The sequence below is a fragment of the Tyto alba genome, unplaced genomic scaffold, assembly GCF_018691265.1.
Source record: "Tyto alba isolate M040663 unplaced genomic scaffold, T.alba_DEE_v4.0 Super-Scaffold_20000042, whole genome shotgun sequence".
In the NCBI taxonomy this organism is placed as follows: domain Eukaryota; kingdom Metazoa; phylum Chordata; class Aves; order Strigiformes; family Tytonidae; genus Tyto; species Tyto alba.
Window position 1 is genome coordinate 4,974,158 of NW_024881293.1, and position 23,099 is coordinate 4,997,256.

At 38.0% G+C, this 23,099-nt stretch overlaps 1 protein-coding gene across 4 annotated transcripts in view; it reads left to right on the forward strand.

Annotated features, from left to right (window-relative positions):
- RERE (arginine-glutamic acid dipeptide repeats) overlaps nt 1-23,099 on the forward strand; it is a 255,060-nt gene that overhangs the window by 76,059 nt on the left and 155,902 nt on the right. For all 4 annotated transcript variants that reach the window (XM_042794277.1, XM_033007501.2, XM_033007502.2 and 1 more), the window contains exons 2-3: nt 1,205-1,675; nt 20,789-20,859. In XM_042794277.1, coding sequence (XP_042650211.1) covers nt 1,351-1,675; nt 20,789-20,859 — 396 coding nt within the window. In that variant the 5' untranslated portion in view covers nt 1,205-1,350. The remainder of the gene's footprint in view (nt 1-1,204; nt 1,676-20,788; nt 20,860-23,099) is intronic.

The window sequence follows — 23,099 nt, forward strand, 5'->3', positions numbered from 1 at the left end:
TTGATTTGACCAGGAGGAAGGACATTTTAAGCAAATTCTCATTTTTGAGTCAAAAAAATAAAGGATATAGGTGCATAGGGCCACTATTCTTTACTTTTCATTTGACTGAGGTACAGTATTAGTGTCTCATGGGGAATTAATGCAGAGCTCAGTTGCAGGGTACGGGAGGGGAGTTCATCAGTGGCTGGTGCTGCTTCGTGGCCCATGGGGATTAAACCATGAGATTAGGTAACTGCTCTGTGTGCTTGGTTGTGGTTTGAGGGTCCTGGCCCATAGACCTGAGCTTGAAAATACTCTTGTAACAGCAAGTCAAATTTTTTTTAAATCTAAACTTGCACGGAAGGAAAAAACCTGATGTGGTTGATGTTAGTTGTATTGAATAAATGATCAGGGAAGTCAAAACAGGATTATCTCTTTCCTTCCTATTCCCCAGCAGGCAACTGAATGTGTGAAGGTGAGGAGTTACAAAATCTATCTCCATGTGTTCTATTACTGGTAAAACAAGCATGAAAGGTCGTATTTTTGATATATGGAAAACCAGATTTTATTGGTACACTTGTAACTGATGTGGTTTGGTTTGATTTCAATTAATTAATTCCTGTAATCTTTGGATTACAGATTATTTTTGGAAAAGCAGGGTAAGGGGAAGATTTTCTAGCGGATTGCCCTGGAGGTGGCAGATGGCATTCTTCCCTGTGTACCAGTGTTGTAGGGCATCTGTTGCTAGTGGTGTTGAGATGTAAAACAGTACATCCATTGGCTAAACCTTTTAATTTGCTTTGAGGGGAAAAAAGTTGCAGATTTTCCTTTCTTGCACCTGTCCCTTCCTAAATGTGTGGGTTTTTTTCACTTGCATGCTTCCTACTCAGCTTCTGGTATGAAAGGATACTTGTTCTCAGTGAGCACTTCCCATCCAAGAAGTTACTGTGCTTTTGTAGTGAACAAACAAATTTTTTAAGGACTTGTGAGATCTTTTTGAGGATGGAGATAGCTTCAAACATTTTACAGACACTTCATAAGTTACCATTTATATGTATGCTTCAAAAGGCTGCCTTGTATTTTACTGTCTTGTGTTTTCCATAATGAATTGTGTTAGGACGTGGGGTTTGTTTTCTTGGTTTTTAATTTTTATTTTCAGAAATTGAAAGCATTTTGAATATTAACATGGGTTTTTCCCCTCTTTCTCCCCCCCCAACCCTTCAAGAACCTTTTTAAAACGCTGGGGTTGTTGGAGTGGTTGAATTTTTCCTGGCTTTGAGTGAGAAATTCAGAAGACTGAAGCCCAGGCTCACTGTCTACCTTTCACGGAGGCCCAGCCGTGAGAGGACAGAAGAAGGCACGTGGCGAATCATGACAGCAGACAAAGAAAAAGACAAAGACAAAGAGAAGGACAGGGATAGAGACCGGGATAAGGAGCGAGACAAGAGAGACAAGGTGAGGGAGAGTGAGAACTCGCGTCCCCGACGGAGCTGTACGTTGGAAGGAGGTGCCAAGAATTATGCAGAAAGTGACCACAGTGAAGATGAGGACAATGACAACAACAGTGCCACCACAGAGGAGTCCACAAAGAAAAGCAAAAAGAAACCACCCAAGAAGAAGTCCCGGTACGAGAGAACAGACAACGGTGAAATAACGTCATTTATCACAGAGGATGATGTTGTGTACAGGCCTGGAGGTAAGAAATTTTTACGTTTTGTTTACTTTGAAAGTAACTGTGTACCAGAGCTACCAGTTAGTTGGCTGCAGCAGACAGCGCAGTGTGCTATCTATTAATTTAAATTATAGTTGTCCTAGGGCATGTTGCCACATTTCCGTTGGAGACAAATACGGATATGCATACAAAAGCTTTTAACTGTATCTTGTAATATCTGATTTGTTGGAATGAACTTAGCTCCTTTTTGAAAAAGAGCCACCCTTTTTTCTTTCTACTACATTAATTATTGGAGTATTGTATGGAATCTCTGTCCCTGGGAATTTCAAAGCTAAATCGGATAAAGCACTAGGCACTTTGCTCCAACTTTGAAATCAGACTTCATCTGAGCTAGAGATTTGACTAGCTGGCATATAGAGATATCTTTCAACCTTTCTGACAAGTTTTTCTGTGAATCTATGATTTCTTTGTAGAGCTTCTCTCCTGTCCTTTGTGAAATATATATCGGGTGACTTAAGATCTGATATTTATTATGTCACTGATTTCACCGCCCTCACTAATAGCTAGCTAATGCCTTTGCACAACAGCTTAGCTATCAGTTAAAACAGACAGTGTCAGGATTGGTAGCCATTTGGGATGTTTTGGGGACAGAAACAGAAGCTTGCAGGGGCTTTGGGTGTCTTGAACATGCCTCTTTATTACTGCCAAGTTCACATGAGGTGCCAAGTTCATAGAAGGTTTTTAGGGTCTCACTTAAGATGTCAAGATCTAACCTGTGGCTGCTGCCAGCTAACTTTTTCCTCAAAATGAAATTGTACTTGAAAATTAGATTATTCAACTAGCTGTATTCCTCATTTTTGAGTAAAAACTTCTGTGTTCATTGAAACAGCATTTTAAAAGTGTTGATGGCAGTTGTTTGCTCTACCGCAAGGAATAGTTAATGTTTGGATTCAGTGTTCAAATCACTGGTTTAAGGGCTCTGGTAATTCTATACTGCTTTTCTGTAAAATAATCAGTATGCTGTAGTAACACTGCTGGAGCAAAATAGAAATGGATTCAAACTAAAAACCATGGGAAGTAATGAGATAAAATCTTGTCCATTGTTTCCATGAGGTGCTGTATATCTCAAATATTAAAATCTCATTGTGTGAGTACAGATGTAAATGTTTCAAGTGCTGTATCCAATTGTTGTTGCTGTAAATGCTCTCAAATGCTAGTTGTATGTGTGGGCATTATTAGCTGCAGATACAGATGGGCTGAAATTCTGCTGATTTTGGAGGTGTTGCATTCCATAGTTATCCCATGTCAAAGTTGCAGAGTATGTTTTCACTTAGATCTACCAACGTTTGTCAGAATAGCTTATCTATTGAAATGCATCAAATATGTTTCTTGATTGGTTTGAAACAATCTCTTTCTTTCTCTTGGTAAGGCCTTGTAGCTGAGTAATACTTGTTGCTTGGGTGGTAGCAATAGGGAGCCTGTAATAGTGTCAGCTTTGGTGGCAATCTTACTTTTGGTGTCAGAGAATGAAAAACTATTTAGAATTGGTTAAGAACAGTTGTATGGGCCCAGTAGTACAATGGGATACACCGGCTTTATTACAAAGATTTTGCTTAAAATTAAGATGCAGACTCAGTCTGTGATCTCAATTTTCTCCTGCAGTAGGATGGAGAAGTATTAGCACTCTTTAGTCAGGAGGTGCAGTCCTTGGAGTACCTCTGATAGTGATAGTACTTGAACAGAGAGCTATTTATAGAACAGTGAGAATCAGTATTGTAGCTATAGAGAGTTTGTGGCTTTGCCAGGTAATTGATAAAGGAGGGGAGAGAACCTGCAAATGGCTGATAGTGTGGGGAGAGCTTAGATAACTTATGCCGTATTTGTCACGAGAGTATCCATTCAGAAGAGAACTCTTTATGTACAGACTGGCAAGAGCTTCAGTTATGGCTTGTACCTTCTCACTCGCCAGCAGTGACACACTGGGGGAGATGTTATTTGTGGACTGAAATGCAAGGTAAAGCCTCAGTCACAGCACAGGCGTGGAGATGTGTTGGAGAACCTGCACGCAGCAAATCCTGTGTAAATGCTGGTCGGGTACCCCGCAGGCCTTCCGGGACTTGAGGGAGCACGCGTGGTTGTGTGGTAGTGCGGGAGAAGAATCTTCTCCAACGAACAGAGTACTTGATCAGATGGATTTTGGTGACGGTGGTTGCAGAACCAAAGATAAGGGAGCTGGCTGCTGGGGGAGCAGTTCCTCCTTACGCGAGTGGGTTAGGCAGGGTTTGGAAGAGGTCGCATGGTCTGGGGAAGGATTTGAAAGCTGGTCTGCCCAGTCTTGACTGAAATAAGTGCTGGCCACAGGCAGCTTGCTTCATGGAGTCTGTGCCCATCTTTCTGCACTCTTGGAAGAAAGAGAATGGGGGGTAGGTGATTGCATCCAATCTGGAGATGGGTTATCTAGCGAAAGAGCAAGGAAGGCCACGGCACTTGTGATAATTGAGATTTTATACCTATTTTATAATTTTAAAATCTGCTTATTAAAATTTGCATTTTATTAGTAGAAATTATTGTGAGATGTACCCTAGCATTGAAACTTTACTGTTCATTTTGTGCTCACTGTACTACTTTTTGAGCTGACATCTGTCCCTTGTCTTGAAAACTGCAGAGAGCAATGAGCACACACGTTACTGGCCGGCTTATTGTCGGAGGGAAGTGAGCCTAGCTGAAACCTTAATTGACTATACCATTTTTAAAATTTTGTTTAAAACATAATTTCTTAACAGGAATGACATCTTGAATACACATGCCAGGGCATTACTATGTTCTAAAGCAATTTTAACACCTATTACAGGGGAAAAATCTTAGGTTCTGTCTTAGGGCTAGGTTACGTATAGGGAGACGTATTTGTAGCTCAGGGTACAAATTACATAAAATTTAAGAGGGATTAAGATCTTAAATTAATGAGACTTGCACAGCAAGGATTAGCAAGATGAAAATTAAAGGTGTGTGCAGAATGGATAGCTGTCTTACATCTTTTAGAGTTTAAGGAGAGGAAATCCTTTCCATTCGTTTGATTCTCTCTTAAATACTCTTATCTGATATGGATGGATGTTAAAGGTCTGCATTTTCTTACTATGAAGTTTATGGTAAAAATCTCATTCTATGTTTACCTCATTTGCTGTATTGTATTTAATCCAACAATATTACTTTTTTCTGTGCTGGGCTCAGCAGCTATATTTGAGTAATGGCAAATAAACGGTAAATAAATAGACAATCAAGATTATTGGAATTTTTTCAAATGATAGGTTACACTATGTTGTTACTATATAAATACTGTTCTTATTAATTTGCATAGATATAATGAATGTATGCATAGCTTTAAACCATGTATTAAAATTTATCGAGTAGAGTTTAGACAACGCTATGCAATTTATCTTTTCTACTTTGTTAGAAATCACACACGTCTGTCCTAAAAGCTTGTTGGCTCACTTCCCCAACTGCCCTCTCAGTTTCCACAATCTCCCCCTAAGTTTCTTTCCAAACGTAATATGTGGGGTTTTTTTCCTTCCTTTTTTTTTTCTTTCCTCACAGTTCTTGCCTTGCTTTTATCAAAATGACTGTTACGATAATAAAATAATTTTTATTGTACAATGGATATTCAGATTTACTTGCATAGTCGTATAGCGTAGGTAATTACACTAAAGATAGTTGCATTGAGACTGAGATTTATTTTTTTTCTTCCTCTTAGATTGTTAGATTATTTGATTCTGAATTTCCTTTGATTCTAGTGCAGATTGATTCCCTTCTATCCTGCTGGTTTTTGCCAACACACAGCACAGTTTGACAGGGTTGATTTCCCATACAGTTTGTATGCACACGCAATATGGTTAACACATGGCTCCTAATTGGGTGTACTCTAAAACTGGTGGTCTTGTTTTGTAGTACGTTTTTTGCAGTTCTACTTTTTTGATTGTCAGACTGTAAGCGAATTTGAATACTTTGATACTCTGCTGTGTAAACCAGACTTTATAACTACATCTGTTGTTTGGGTTAGACAATTGGTCTCCATGTACGATTTTCTGTTAGAAGGAAGTACTGAAGTGCTGTCACTCAAATGGCTGTCAATGTATTGTACTGAATTTCAGTGGTGAAGATGCCTTTGGAACAGCTCTCCAGGCTTTTCCAAGTGCCGTGCTACTCCACTGTTGAGAAATACAGCAGCTTTTGTACAGGCCCTGCTTTTGACACTTGGTTAAGAGAATGACTTGCGTAGCTGGAAGAGGTAGCTCTGTGATGGGAAATGAATAGTGCTGTCTGTAACTTTGAATTTCTGACTGACGTAATGAAAGATAAAAAAGACAGTGCTGATACTATTCCAGAAAGCTGCCTTCCCCTCCTGGTTCTGGAGGGCAACAACATGCTTCAAGTCGTACGAGGACCTGATGTATGGAGGTATTTTTCTTGTGTATCTTCAGCTTGAACATGAGGATTTTCTTTTCACTGTCCTAATAAATTGCTCTTATGAAGTAAATGGGTTAAAATTGCAGAGAAAATATGTAGTAGAAATATCTGCATCAAAATAATAGCTGGCTAGAGGGATACTTTTATTGCTCTGCTCCTTTTTTTGTTCTCTGAATTCTTGCATACTTTTCTTGCTGGAAGAAGCTGTGTGATCCCTGTGCCCTTTCACCCTCAGTCTGTTCAACACCTCAGCAAGGGCTATTACTATATTAAAGCCACAGACCTTAATACTGAGGGTATTGTTGCTACTGAGCAGACTGCTGTAATGTCATCATGATGGCACCTTGAATTCTGGACTGGAAAAACTTTGGATGAAAGTCAAACTTGATTTGGAGCCTCAGGAAAAGAGATGACTTGATATGTCACCTGGAGATGAGGGCAATATTGTTTGCTCTGCCTACATAGAAATATTTAAAAGGATCTACAGGAATGAAAAGGATTTATGAGGATCTGTTTCTACCATGACATCAGTAGCTATATAAACAGCACATCAGCAAGAGAAATCAACGTAAGGTGTAACACAAGGTGAAATGCTTCTTCAGGGAAAAGTGCATTATAGGACTTGATCGTTTTCTAGCAAATTGCTTTGGAATAGCTTACATGAGAGCCTCATTGTTCTGGGTATTTTAAGATCTGCTTGAAGTTGGAAGAAGAGGTGCAGAGTTTTAGATATGGAAAGTGTGGTTTGATATAGTGCAGGGAAAGAGGCAACATTAGATTTATGTGCGTCCTGGAACATCTGGCTTAGTATACGAAATAATAAGAGTGTGTGTCTGCCACTTTGAGATGGTTTAGGCAATTGTTGTTTGGGACAGCTATTGGACTCTTTGGTTTAGTTGTCTTTTTTTTTTTTTTATTTAAAGGTATAGGGCATCACTGTCACTAGGGTGAAAGTGAGATATTGCTGCTGGAAAATATAACTTGAGTACTGACTTTTTTGGCTTTATAGACTGATGTTGCTTTAAAGTTTTGTTAGATTTCTGTCCCTAAGTGCTGTTTAGGAGGCAACATAACCCCATAAGCTATTATCTGGACAGGCATCAGAGAAGGAGAGAGAGACTGAATTTGCAGGTCGGACACACTGTTGTGAAATACTGCTGCTCAGTTGTCACCAAATGTATCAAAGTGAGATCTTACTCCTTTTCACTTCAGTACGTTCTGTGATTATAGAGTATGTGATCATTTTTCAAAGGGAGCCCTTCATAAACTATGAAATAGTTTGCAGTCTTCAGTGGCTCAGATTTGATGCCTACAGGTGTGTTGGGTTATTGTGCTATCACAATGAGAAAATAAAAAAGATGGTGGGTCATCTTTTGTGTGAATCTGTGGGCCTGACATCGAAGTGTCCTCTGGAGTGTGACCAATGGAGTTCCAATGACAGTGGAGCCAGAATTATATTTATCTAAGATCTAGTCAGGCTGAGATTTCTTCTAGCTATCTTAAAACCCACTGTCAATTTGGATAGCAATCAAGTGTTAGGACTTCTAAATTTCTAAGCTTTAGTCTTTGTTGGCATAATTAATTGTTAAATGTTGCCTTTTATTATAACTGTGCCAAGATGTTTTCCATTGTTGTAACTGAGGAAATTGCTGAAATGGTTGTTGCAATCCAGAAGCCTCCATCATATTTATAAAAATACACATGAACAAAACCCAAACCAAAGTGCTTCCTCCCTCTATTGACTTAGTTAATAAATGATATACTGGTGTTTGGGTTTAGTGTTGGTGAAATTGAAATGCAGGAATTTGGCTCATGCTCTGACAGCGATTGGTTTGTATTTGACGTGGACATTCCGTTGTCATTCTTTTGGATGCAGCCTTCTATTTATTCTGACAGCTTAAGCATCTGAGAAAGGTAGCCATGCCAGAATTAAATATAAAAATACATATAATATGAACATGATTTTTTTTATAAACCTTGAAGTTCTGGTAAGTGTATTTTAAACTGCTAAAAAGTTGGGGGGAAAAAAATTTATTTTTTTTCTGGGAAGTTCTAAAATTTGAACTTTATACTTGGGCAGAAAGGAGAAATGCAGTGAAATTATTTTTTCAGCTGTACATCTCAATTTATTGACCAAGTTTGTCATGGAGATACGTATTTTTAGATGTGTGGTCTTCTCTTCCCTCAAAAGCTTTGTAGCCAAAATGAGCGTGTGTTCTAACATGATGACTCTGTATTTCCATCTTCATTTGAAAGTCTGTTACCATCATGATACTAGATCACTGAAATAATCAGATATTCAGTGACAGACTTTCAGCTGCTGTAAATAGGAATAACCTCAGGAGCTGTGCTGCTTAATGTGTTTATAAGAGTTCCCTTATTTTTCACACTTACACCACTGTGCTTTCAACCTTTCTGCATATGTGAATAGTGGCGAGGAAAACTCATACCAGTATTTTTTAGATGAACATACTATTTTTAAGATTTTTGTTTCAATAGAAACAAATGCATTCTTTACCCATTCTTCCTTTAGTAATTAAAAGAAGGAGGGAAAAAAAAAAAAAAAGGAGAAAAAGCTTACTTCAGTAGGTGAGTGTTAAAATGTGTCAGGAGGGTTAACAAAATGCATACGAGCATTTAAAAATGCATAAAAGCATCACAGAAGGATTTTCTTTGAAGTTGATTAAAGTCTGTAGAGAACAGTTTCCACGTGCAACTGGAACTAGTGTTGTTCTGGTACTATTGGATATAACAGCGTTTGTAACTAGTTTTTATTCTCAGCGTTGGAGATATTATGAAAAGTGTGGTTTTTGAAGATCAGGTGAATAATATTTAGTGTAGAAAATGATGAAGTCTGCATGACAGCATACACAGATTACTTAACTGCATACAACTGATTTCCTGTGTATGTGCTGTTGGTCTAAGCAGTAAAGATGAGCCAAACTGGAAAAAAGATGATGATGCATTTACTGAGTTCATATTTACTCTTAAGTGTGGCAGGCATCGCTCTGTGTACGGACAGCTGTTGGTGCTTGACAGATGGAGTCTTAAGTGCAGATCAAGGTTGATCTAGCAAATGGATTCCTCTGGCTTTGTTTGGCTTTTGTGTATAGATCATGAAGAGCAGCACTAAGGAGGTGAGTGTCCCAAGGGCAGGGCTGGGTACCTGGCACTGGGGACATGGCTTTGCCAGCATTGGTCAAACAGGTAATTTTTCATATTGTGTTTGTTATTACATGAAAACGTGATAGTGTTTTCATAACAGATGGATTGTGCAAGTGGGGAATTTTAGGTAAGACTTTCTCTATAAGATTATTGTTAATGCTTTATCTGTGAGTCATCTCCCTATGTTCCATCATAACAAAACATGGGTCACTAACAAAAGGACATGTGCTACCATTGACTAGTATAACAAAGTATTATTAAAAGTAACGTGGATTGTGTGAACTCTAAGCATATGCTGTGTACTAAATAAACTTCATAACATATTCCCCACAAGCTTGCAATGCAAAATAAAAATACTTTGTAAAGCTGTGGTGTTTTGGAGCTGTTATAGGATGAATGTGAAACTTTACATGAACACCTTACTGATAAAATTTTTTTGTGTGCGACTACAGCAGCTGTAGTCAAAACTTTATGGTTTAACTACCATAGCTAACTGTGGAACATGGGCGTGAGCAGTTTTGCAGACTGCATTAGGGAATTATTTTTGCAGAAGATGAATGTAGAAAGATTGTAACCCAAGCAAAAAGTAATACTTTGAATGCAGCATGCCATTATGAAATTAGGCAAATTGAAGTTTTGAAATAACTGTGGAAAAATTGGACTAAGGGGAAGGAATTCCTTGAAATGGTGGTTTTCAAGGAGCGGAAGTGGAGTTTGTGGCTGCAGGAATTGTTCCTGGCCAGTTCTTGATTTATTTCAATTAAAATAGCTTGAACTTCTAGTGTTTGACTTTGCCAGCCCTTTTTATTTTACTCAGTGGAAGCTGCCATGCCTTTCCGTGGCAATCAGATAAAGGAGTGTCTGGTCAATTATAATGACAACACCTGGGTACGAAGTAAACTAAATTCTCATTTTGGCTTCTGTAATGGGAACGATGCTGTGGTTTCCCACATGGCACAGCAGTTTGCTTTATGCCAGAAGATAGTTTTAACTTTTATCTGGAAATTTTTCAGGTAAATGGGGGGAGGGAGGGAGTGAAATTTAATCTGTCACAATTTTGATACTGGGATTAACCTTTGCTGCTTCATTTGGTATATAGCTTTCATGAAAATAACTTGTAGCAGTATTCATGGGGGGGGTGGAGGAGAAAGTTCATAGGTGAGGGAGATGTTTCTCTCCAGGTTTGACACTCAGTGCTGTGTCTAAGCTGGTGAAGTGAAGAGAGTGTGTTCAATTAAGATTGCTTTTTTTATTGAAAATGGAAGAGGTTAAATACAGCTTGAGAACTGATGACAAATTCTCCTTTACAAGTTATCTCCGTTTTCATGTTACTGCTTGATGGGCCACACTGGTAAGATATTTATGTCTGTAACAGGATATCTTCTAACTGATCATTGAATTATTTTTTTCTTGCAATAATATTAAATTTTCGGCAACCTATTTGTTTTCCTTTTGTCCTAAAGAGAGAGTTTTGTATAAACAGTATCCAGCAGCAGAACATGTGTTGCTCTAAAGAAGCATCTCAAGTAAATGGGACTACAAATGGAAATATTTTTGCTTTTTTTCAGCATTGGCAGAAAGAATGAATCTGTGTAGTCGTCTTTTCTTCAAAGTCCAAAGTGTCTTATGGATGCTTTTACCCAAGCAGTGAATATTTAAAAAGAGAGAGGAGTAAAAGCCCTGCTGTAAAAGGAGTGGTTAGATGTACATGAAAGCTGATATAGATGTAAGGCTTTTTCATTTGTATTGTTTTTTCAGAAAGAAATATACCTAAACGTGGACATATATTAATTTTTCTTTGGCTTGAAAACTTATGCTTGTATATTTACTTTGATTATTGTACTCCTCTCTTCTTAATAGTGAGGAAAGCATTTATTTCTTCCTTAAATGGGCATTTTTTATTTAAGCAGCTGATTAGCATAGTAGCCATGACCATTATGCTTTAAAGTGACGAAAGGTAGGTAACATACCAGTGTTGAAACAAAGTAAATACACTTCTGTTGTAAGATCACCTTTACAGCTTCTGCACTAATTTGTTCTGTATAAAAGGCATCTCAGAGCTATTTATGAATTTATACAACAGGAAAATATCTTTTGCTTCGCAAAAAAAACATTGATTTTTTTTTTATTTAATGCAGATATTTTTTCAGTGCTGCTAGGTATTTGCTGGTAGGTGAATATCAGGTTAGCAGACAATAGGGAGAATATCACATATGCTTACGTGACGGGAGTGTGTGTGTGTGTTTTCATCACAGCTGGCTTTAAGGCAACAGACTGCAGTATTTGAAATAGTGTTCTGTGAAAATCATCCTCACTCAAGTGACACATTTAGTTTTTCCCTTCTGAACATGTGTTTCTGTTCAGGGCTGCACCAATAATTTACAAAATGGATTGCTCTCTATCCATTTGTCTAGCTGGGAAGATGAAGTGATGGGCCAGTTACTGGGGAAATAGTAATGGCTGTAATTTTTTTCTAGTTGAGGGCTACACAAATAAAGCCCATCCATATTTTGATGAAGTATTGTAGTATGTTGCACTTTAATTATCAAAAGGGTAGCTAAGGGAGAGAAGTTAAGCAACCGTTTGGTGTTTGTGGTGGGCTTGGGAATAGAAGAGTTTTCTCTTCCAAGTCCTCTTGGTGTGCTCGTTTTGCCTACTAGAGCATGGAGTTATAATTATGCACAGTCCAGTAGAAGAACTTCTTAAACTCAAAGCTGTGTAAAGATGCCAGTTTTCACATTAAGTACAGCTTCGTGGGCCAACTGTATACTGTTGATTTCACCTAATGTCACAGTTGACTCATTACCAAAACTTGGGAAACACGAGTGAATGGGAAGTGTGTGAGAAGAAAGGTTCTGTATCTTGAGTGGGAAGGAATCTTGATCCCTTATTTTCGTCAGATTTTTGTGCGCATTGGCGAACTGCAGGCACTATTCAAAGACATTGTGGAGATTGTTCAGCGGATTTCATGTAGACTGTGACAACTTCTGTTAGTTTCTTAAGGCTTATTATTAATGCTTGTATCTAAGGTCTCAGAGAAATTATCTGTAGTCATTGTTCAAGTGTGTTGTGATTTGGAAGTTAAAGTTTTTCTTTTTTAATCAGAAAAAAATTAAGGATATATAAGTGTGAGGTCATGCAGCAATATGGTACGTTTGTGGTGCTGCTTATCTTTTTCTTATTGCGCTGTACGTGAAAAATGAGTTTCCATGAAGAACTATTGAAATGCATCCAGTTCAGGTGTGAGACACAAGTGGCTATGCAGGATTTTGTAAAATACCACTAAGAAGCATTGGGAGCAAATATTGCACCTTGAGCCAAAGTTTGCTGGGACCTTAAAGATCAAAAAAGACTGTTTTAAATGGCATGCTTGCAGTAAAGCTTATCTGTTTCTTATGAAGGAGCTCTTAGACTAACTGATTATTTAATTATTCTTTTTTAGTGGCCTGCACTCGTATTCCCACTCCCTCACCTCCCTTTTTCATGCCTTTAATTGAAGAAGAAAAACAATTCTAAGACAGGAGGATACCCTAGCTGACCATCTACAATGTCTTTACTTTCAGCGTGGCATTTTTGGTAACACTGCTTTCTGTAAGAAAATGTTTGCTTTATATCAAAACTGTTAAATATGTCTGAATGCATCTTGCAAGAAGAACTGTGTAGGGTTGTGGACATGCATGAAAAGTGCAGGGAAATAATTGGTGTGGGAAATCATGTATCTGGGTGCCTGAAGTGCAGAACAGTTGCTTTTATAAAATTGGGTACTGCAGACTACAATTAGCTGTCATTAATTTTGTTGAATAGAAATATGTTCCATTTATTGTACAATCAGGAGCCAGGCTTGAATGAGTTTAAATAGATGAAATCTAAATTATACTGACAGTCCATTAAACAGCAGCAAAACCCCTTAAAGAAAATGGATTCACTGTGATACCAGTTTATAATAAAATCATTTGCCAAATAAGAACTATAGTCCAGGCACTGGGAATACTCCTGTGAGTTTCAAATGAACACAGTAAATTGGTTGAACCATTTATTGCAGAACAGGGCTCTAGCACATTGTTTTCTGACAAGGAGCCAGCAGTGTTGCTTGAAATCTGCTCAGCAGGAAGTGCCACTAAAAGATCAGACTAGCAATTTGTTTGTTGTCAGCCAGATGGGGGGAGGAGAGGCAACTGTATAGCTCCCTACCTGTCAGTGGTGTAATATTTTTCTAGTTAAAACCATGTGTTTCTCATTCTCAATGCATTCCTCCCTGTGTTTCTACGTTTGTTATTAATCCATCGTGCCAAATGTATTACTGTAGTTAGAGGTCTGTTTCCATTATTGACCTTTGTTTTCAAAGATTTGGTAATTTTCCTGTAGTTGCAATACAGCCAAATTCAGATTTCCATGTTTAGAATTCATTGTATGTTGCAAATATTTTTCTGATCCTTTGAAAGGTACCCCTTGGTTATTAATGATCTGTAACGGCTAATATTGTGCTCCTAATTGTATTGAACTGTTCTGGGGGGTGGTGGTGAAGGATTGTGGCGTTTAAGTACCTGAGACATTGAAATGAAGAGCCCTGCTGCTTGGGATTCCCACTAGTTTCTGGCGTGGGCAGAGGTATTTCTGGAGAACAGTTCAGAATTGCCGGATCGTGCTGCTTTGCTGGTTGGCAGAGGGTACTGGGACAACTAAGCCTTTTAATTTTAGACAACAGAATGGATGAATGGAAATACCCTTTAATTATTCGCCTATCCCACAAGTTCTATTCAGGAGACAGACAGACAAACACACCCCTTCCCTCTCAGGTCCTCATATATGACTCTGTAACGTCTATAAATAAAATTGTCTCCCAGAGAACTGGGGTCTATCTTGATAAACAGATTTTTTTTTTTTTTTTTTTCCCTAAAATCCAAGATGGTTCTGATGAAACAAATGCTGTTTCATCAGGACTTGCCTGGACACAGTTTTTTGCAATTTCTCAGATGCATCATGCAGATTTCTACTGTGGTGTGACTGAATCTGTAGGTTTAATGAAGAGTGTTGGGATAAGTGCTGTCTCTGTATTAAGTTAAAGTGGTGGATGTCAAACAGAAGCGTACATGTGTGCTGCAGGGATAAGTATACCTAAAGTATGGGGTTTAGTGCACTGATTGAATGGTTGAATATAAAGTATATTTATTATATGATAATAATTAATATATGATTACATGAGCCTGATGATTCATCTGGTTGTGATAGTGTAGGAGTTGGTGTAAAAACTATTCAATCTTGGTGTCTGACAAGGTCCCTTAAATTGTACCTAAACTGTTAAGAGTCATTTTTTTACACATCTGGCACATTGTTTTTCAGAACCTCTAACTCTAATATAGAATATCTGAAGGAAAGCAAAATGAGGGAAAGAATGCATAATCCAGTGTAACATACTGGGATGTCAAAACTGGGAAATGCGTGTGTAATGGAACTCTGGTTGTGTACAGCTACACTGTGAAGTCTCAGTTTGTGACTGTTGAAAAACGATGGCGGGGGGTTGTAGACAATTCCTTGACAATGGCTTTTAAGGAATATCTTCCTGTGGAAGTGTGGTGCTGTGCAGAGAGCCTAAGGCTTTGTTTCTTGGATGATGGAAGTGTTAACTCACTAGATAAAACGATTCTAATTGTGAAGATGGTTACTACATAAACTGCGGCATTTAATCATGTGTTCAGAAAAGTGAGGTGGTCGGGTTTTTTTCCGAAAGATTTTTAAGTCCATGTATTGAAGATCTAATTTTAAAAGCAGCTTTTAGTATGGGAATATTAATGTAACCCTTCAGAACTAGGGCACATCTGGTGAATATCGGAAGCCCAAAGGCATAATGACTCTATACCATGTGTCGCAGAAATACTTGATCTCCACTGGGACGTTTTACATGAAATAGGAAAGTAAGCAAATGCACTCATGGTTGGAGACAGGCAGTGAATCCCACTAACTGTGCAGGGAACCTAAGGTTTCTTTTTACTCTATTTTACCATTGTGGTGGCAAAGGTTATGGAAAGTCTCTTTTTTTTTTTTTTTTTTAATTTTTTTTTTTCTTTTTTTCCTGTTGCGGTGTAACAGATGAGATGGTTAACTTGTCTGAGGTGGCCCTTGGAAGTTGACACATGGATTTTGTAGCATATGCGTTTCCTGTGTGGTTACTTGCTTCATGCTTGCTCTCATTTACTAATAAATGCAGGATGATACGAGGATGAATATTCTTCAGTAAAATCAATTGAATTATACTGTGGTGAGTGTGTAAGGATGTTGAGAGCAACAATTTTTGCTTGCTATATTTCATCCAGTAGCTTACTCTACAGTAATTTCTTCGTTGTTTGCTGATTTTTCACTGAGTCAGTGTAGATAATCAGGCACCTCCTTTCATTTTCTATTAGTGGTGTGATTCTCTCTATGAAGGGGGTCATGAGCTTTGCTTAACAAAACACATCCTTAAATTCAGTTTTCAAGGGATCTTTGCAGATGACAGAGCAGTCAACACAGAATGTATTTGTTGATGCAGCTGTAATAAGGACTAAAAAATAAAAAATAACTGGGAAGCAAAGAAGGCTTGGAGGCAGACAGAATACCGGCTAAGAAAAACAGTTTTAAGGTTATCACTATTTGCAAGTTAAAGATAGAACAGGGGAAAGGTAAGTGTAAGAGTAATGGTGATGCAGCTGTGCGTAGTGAGATTAATTTGTGTATGTTTAAGCCAAGGCCTCTTGTGAGACTGGATTTTAGTCCTCTGGGGTTTGGAGAAAGGTTGTCATAGACCAGCGAAGTGTAAGCGCTGGATGTGGAGCCAGTGTAGTGGTGTGTTTGAGTGGTGGTTGGCCTTCTGAATTGTGTGTTGTTTGGTAGGGAATTTAGCTTGTCAGGGTTTCTCTGCAAACATGTATTGCCCCCAGGCTGCCAAATGTCAGTAGCTGCAACGAAGATGGCTGTCTGACACAACACTGAGAGGGCAGAGTAGTGCCTTCCTCAGCTGGGGTAAGTGGGCGCAAAGTGGAATGGCTTAATTACAATTACGGGCCACTCAGTCCATAATTCCATGTAGTGAGATGAGTAATGCTTTCAGTATTGGATAGTACTTCTTTGAAAATCAGGGGACTAGGAATTGTGTTTCACTGTAGAGCGACTTCAGTGGACTTGATACTGAGCCATTCAATTAATTAGTGATGTGCTTAAATTAGAAATCTATAATCAGTCTGAGGGTGGATTTTTTTTTTTTTTTGGTTGGGCATTTTGAGTATAAAGGGTTGAATGCTAAGGTTAGTAGAAATGAATGTTAATATTGCAGAAGCAAATAGATGTCTGAAATGCATCTGTATTGTGAGCTCCTTTCTAGACAAATAGATGTTGAAATAACTGACCAGAATTTCTTTCAGGTGTCTGAAGGGGGAGAGTGCAGATGGGTTCATTGTATTTTAGGCTGACAAACAGCCTCAGGCTTCAGACTTACATTTAGTGTGAAGCGAGTACGTGTCACTCAATTTATATAAACCTCCTGATCAGTAGAAAGATTCAGAAGCAAGTAAACTTGTCCGTGTGAGGAGCATCTTTATTTTGTGATTCTACGTATTTTAGTTGTTTCTTCATGACAAATGGAGCATTTTTGTAGTTGTCACGAAGTGGCAATCGATGCTTGGACACAAAGCAGCCTGAGCAATAGTGATGAGAATTGACTGAAGTTGTCAAAGTCTACGCAGAAGTTCTCTGCAGCCATGGAGAAGTGAAAATGTTCCTCAAGTATGTGATCAGTGGAAAAAAAGGGTGCAATGGCACATTCCAGTGTGCTGAGGATAAAGAAGGGGCTATTCTGTACTTTTCATTGGCATAAGTCATATCTGCTCAGACCTGTTGTGTTAGAAAAATGATACGCTGTTTTTCTTCGTTGCTTGGGTCCACATTGAAGCTGTTCTTCAAAATAATGTATTTGTATTTTGGATTTCTGGTAAATGAAAATAATTGCTCTTTATGGTGAGCTTTGAGTGGCTAATGTGAATGCATCCATAAATGTCCTCCTTTTGGCATTTTTCCAGTTTCTACTGTTCACAATGCTGCTTTGCACCTGGATTAACTTGTTTTCTTATCTGTATGGTCTCTATTGCTTTGGAGACACCTTAACTGGATGTCATCTTTGTTTTAAATCTTGGCAGGCAGCCAGAAATGCCTTAGATAAATGCAATATAATAGTGAGTGAATGTGTTTGCTTTATCTGTAGTACATTCCAGATTCTCTTACTTTTGTGCTGGCCATTTCAGAGGGATGCTTAGCTGCATATTCTCTGTGCTCTCTGATAACACTCTAAAAATAAGGTTTGCAGAACTGAGATATTAAGGAAAGAAATCTTAGAAGTTGTGTTATTTTCTCTATCTGAAATCTTGTAGTTTTTTTATACACAGTCCCCAGTGAATCCTGAAAAATTTCCCTCAAATGAGTGGTGGAACATCATGTAAATGGATGATTCACCTGGGATACGGAGCAGTTGGTTTAAGTGAGTAGAGGGCTGTCTAAATGGAGTGATTAGCCAAGGGAGTCTGGGATAGCAAAACAGTGGCAGGAATATTTTGGTATGGTTAAATTGTTATAGCTTCTGAATAAACTGGATTGAATCATGCTGTAACAATGCAGGGAGACGGAGAGGATGCATTTGGTGCAAGGTAGTTGAGATGTTTACTTCCCAAGAGACTGACTTTATAGCTTCTGAGGGATTTTCAGCATTTTGGATGAAAAGTGCTTTGTAAGGGTGAGTCACAAGTCAAATAGATTACTCTTGTTCTGATGTTGATAGTTGATTACATATCTATTGTTTCTAGCTTTTAAAATGTACATAAGTGTGCTGTTCCAACAGCTGCTACTATCCTGGTTAGGAAATACGTGATTCGAAAATGGTTGTTTGGAAAAGGCAAGTTTTCCTTGGAATAAATGGACATAATTCTTCTTGATTCTACAGAGATACTGGAAGTTGTTATATAAACCACCTTATTGTTGTTTTCTTACAAAAAAAGGAAAAAACACCAAGATTTTAATGCATTTTATGTCCATGACACTTTTAGTTCTCTTGAGACTTCTGGTGCAAGACATTCGGTTCACCACATTATGGATAGTGAAAATACGCACCAGAAAACTGGGCAAGGCTACACCGGTATCTGTGTATTTACTATCGTTTCCTGTGATGCCATCGTTGTCAAGACAAATCATTATATTTAGTAAATACTTGGTTAACACAAGCGTTTTTGAAAGACTGTACTCCTGACCATGTCTCCTCCTCTGCTCTAATACTCGAGTGACATTAAGGATTCATAATAAATCCAATATATGAGTTAAGTCCTTACCATTTCCTTCGCTTAAAGTTTAGGATTCTTTGGTCTAAAACTTTATTTAATGCTTATGGCATAAAAATGTCTCTAAACACCTGCTTCCTAGTGTTGATTGTTTTACTCTTAGTTGATTCCATTATCCTCCTTCTCTTTGCAATTATCTCACCATTTAGTTAGGGTTTACATCAGGTGGACACCTCATAAAGAGTTGTCAGCTGTACTCAAGTGGAATTCTTACATTTGTTGGCATTTTTATGCTAAAAAGAGCTGTGCAGAAGCTCTCAAAGGGGGTCAGGACTCTCATGGAGCTATACCTGACAGCAAGCATAGGGAAGGTCGGTAGTGGTGCTTCTCATGTAAAAAAAGCTTTTAGAACTTGTGGCCTGATGCCGTGAATTGATTTCAGTGCTATTTTTGTGGATGCTTTTGTAATGAATAATTAAAAGTTATTAGAGTAACCGAAATTCTCAAAGATTTCAGTTAAATTGGTGTAAGTTAAACAACGTTAACTTATAGTTAATAGGGAAAAAATTAGGAGAACTGCTTGGACCTTGCATGCCAAGTTCTGGTTCAGAACACTCAAGCTTTGAGTAGTTACATTGGTGTGTTTCCTAGGGTAATGTGGACACAACTCTGCTATAGTTACATTTCTTCTGGATGCTTGGAGTCCTCTGATTATGATAAAATTATGATTTCAGATTAATCCAGGTTCTTATCCTGTGCCTTTGACTTTTACTATAAAATAAGCAATAGATTTTCAGCTTAAAAAAAAGAAATCTGTTTTGTCAAGATCATCTGACTTCATCAAATGCTGTTATGAAGTGATTAACAGTGCAATTTGTGATGGATGTAGAATGGTGTGGTAAAGAAGCCTGTGTTATAAACAGATGCACAACCATGTAATTCTGGCATATATCACTGAAGTGCTATAGATTTGAAATGCCTGGCCTCTTTCCAGCTTGGCTGATGGAGCTACTAAGACTCTGCACTTCTTGTAGTCCTAAGGTAGTCCTGCTAAGTTTCTTTCTTTTAAAATAATCTTTGAGTTAATGCTCAGTAGTGACAGAATTGCTGAATACAGGTTGGGTTTCAAATGATTAATGAAAGGTTTCTTTTTTCTCTTAGGTTGGAGATGCTATAAACAGTATAGTGTTTATTGCTATAAATAATGACAGTGCATTCTTAGGAATGCTATTTGTGGAGCGTAAGAACTAGAAAGTGTCTCTAACAAATTCTAGATTTTACAAAACATGAAGCAGGGTATTAGTGGTGTTTTGAAACATGTCTTAAAACTTGAAGACTTTGGAATTTTTTTGCAGAAATATAAAAAGGTTCATGGAGAATAAATCATGGAATAGCTGGCATTCTGTGTCTTCTGTCTGTTGAACATTAGTTGCCTATCTGAACATAAAATCAGAACACAATGACTGTCTTTTAAATATTTGTTTGGCTTTGGAAGTAACATCTTTGCCTTCTAGCAACCTGTGTGTGAATTTCCTGATTTCTAAGACCATTATCATTAATCAGGCACTACTTTTCCCATCCTTGCTGTAATCTTATTCAGAGGCTCTGCTTTAGTTGTGGTTATTGCCAAGACTGTTTTTAATACAACAGACTTTATTTTACAGCAACCTTGTAGAGTCCAGTTGTCAAAAGCAAACAAAAATAATTACTAGTTTTCTGTCATGTCAAATGTAATTTGAGAAAGCCCAGTCCTTCCCTGAGGTAAACATAATTTAGTTTGCTGTGTTTCATCTATGATTGGTTGCCTTGGTTTTCTTCACAATTAGGGGAGAAAATATGTTAGTGCTAGGTTCTTAATAGCAAGCTAACCACAAAAGATCAGATTAGTTTCCTGTCTTAGTTTGATCTGGCTCATAAATTGTGACCTGGACATTTTTATTAACTAAAATCAGAAGGGTCTTATATGACTTCCTTTTGTTTTTCTAGCAAAATGTCTATTCAAACCAAAGTTAATTTTTATGCAGTTAATTCCCTTATTTATCATCATAAAGCATCTAGCTTCTATTTTTAGGTCACACTTGGAATAAATTACATGTTATGCAAATGAAATGGTGGCTCTTCCTAAGCTTAAGCTGTTTTAATTTATCCTGGTTTTATGTTCTTTTTTGGAGGTACAGAAGTTAATTTCTGTTATTTTAAAATCTTGTTTTTCTTAAAGATTGCGTATATATTGAAAGTCGCCGACCGAATACCCCGTATTTCATCTGCAGCATTCAAGACTTCAAACTGGTAAGGAAAATTTTCACATCTCCTTTTCCCTGCCCCATTCTCCAGTGAGATGGCAATGTTTCATAGTTTGTATCTCTTCCTGTAGCTCCTTGCTCCTTCTGAGTAAATCTTTAGCTTCTGAAATAGTAGCTGTTTGCCATTAGGACAATGATCTGTCTTTGATATGGACTTAGTTAACTGGACTGTAGAGTTCAAATTGTGGTCTATATCATTTTAAGGTTTTGTAACCCACATAAATACTAACTTTGAGTTGAGTGTTTTAGGAAAATTGTGGCTCAGTAGGTTAAGTTTTTCCTGAGAAGTTAAATTTGGCTGTGCCTTTACCTCTAGCTTTCTGTAGCACAGCTGTGTAAATGGGAGCATGTGGGCTGAGTTGTGTGTCTCAGCTGTGTGGGGGACTGGTGGTTGAAGATGTGAAGAGAGACTAAACCAGTAGGACAAGCTGGATTTGGAAAAATATAAAATAACATTGAAGAATGCTTTAGCACTTTATCCTTTAAAAATGAAAAGTCGGGGACCTGTGCAGGAGCCATTTAGTTGGAGTTGTGGTTTACCCCTTTTTCAGCTGAATTTTTAGACTTAAAAGGTTGAACAGGTTCCTTCCCAGTATGCTATAGCTGCGCAGAAAGCCGCTGGCTGCTGCCATAGGACAGAGCGGGAGGCAGCTGCCTGTGCTGCATGAAGGGCACCTATCCTTGGTTTGAACTTTGCAGTGCTTTGGGTACTGGGAGCAGGATATTTGGGAAAGGTAACTGTTACTGTTGATCATCTAGCTGTTGTTGGTTTTACGGAAGTTCTGAATATGTGATAAACTGTCCTTCTTACCAATGCCCAGTCTGCAGATGTGGATCACCCACTACCTGGTGCTATCAGAATATATCTTAATTTTCCAAGCTTTCTTACTTGATTCTTACATTTTATTCATTGCAAATTTATTTTGTTAGACCACAGTGAAGGAGAATATGTAGACTTTCTTCCGTATGGGTGTCCATGGTAGAGCTGGGCACCTGTGAGTGTGCTGTCCCCTCCCACTCACCCCCTAACTGCCCCCGTTTTTTTTTTTTTTTTTCCCCCTTTTAAAGGAGTTGTTGGATTGGTAGTTAACAGGTTCTAGCAATGGGTTAAGCCACAGTTGTACTACTCTTGCACATTAGCAGGTGCTTTTGTGTCTGACCAGAATTACAATGTGATAGTTGCCATTCTGGGCAATAAATTCCTGCTGAGTTGCATTAATTGCTCAGGATATTAACAACAAAAGCTGAAGCTTCTGTTGTCAGCATTGGTCTTGTACAACACATGAAAGCTGTTTGCACAACTATGTGGGAAGTGTATTGCAGTATGTTTTAGTACCTTTAAAATTTTTTTGACTGGCTTGTCTTTTCTCATGTTTGCAGCATGCAAAGGATATGACATCAGGGTTGCTGGCAGTTTTGCATATTTTTTTCATATGGAAATAGTATCACTGGTTTATGTTTACTTTTGCCTGTTCTGACTAATTTCTCTGTTAGTTTATTTTTTTCCCCTCACTGACATCATGCATAAAAGCAACTTGTAAAAATAACAAAACAGAAAGAAACCCTTGATGCTAATTATACTAGCAAAAATGAATCTGCAGTGTGTTTGTCACTGTTGATTTTACTATTGGGGAAAGGCAAGATGTACAGTGGAAAGGACACTTGATTTCTCTTCTAGTGAGAGATACCAACAGGAACACAGTCTTGTTTTGCCTTCAGCTAAATATGTCAAGTGAAGCAGGGAAGTTGAAGTCAACAGCTTTGAAATGTCGCCTACTAATTAAGTACATTATCATATTGGTTGTCATAAACCAAAAGTTTTTGGCTGAGTGTATGAGTCTTACTCTATATTTTCTGTTGTTCTACATGCAGTTCAGGTGCATGAGTTAATGGTGTTGGTTTTTTAGATGAAAAAAAAAAGAATGTAAGCTTGCATTTAAAAAAAAAAAAAGAAGAAAGATGAGGGAGTTAAAAATGAGAAAGCAAATGCTGTCTGCTGTACACGTGAGGTATCCTGCAGGGTAAAAGGGTCATTCTGGGGCTGAGGCTAGAGTAATATTCAGTGTCATTCTTGAAGTAAACTGTGGTTTAACTTGCTTTTCCCAGTAAGATCTTAAATCATAATTAGATATTATTTTCAGTTTATTACGGAACTAGAAACTGGTTCTATGAAGTCTGGTGGTTTCTTCTAGTTTAACATTCAGGCTTCCCTCATTTGACAGATGG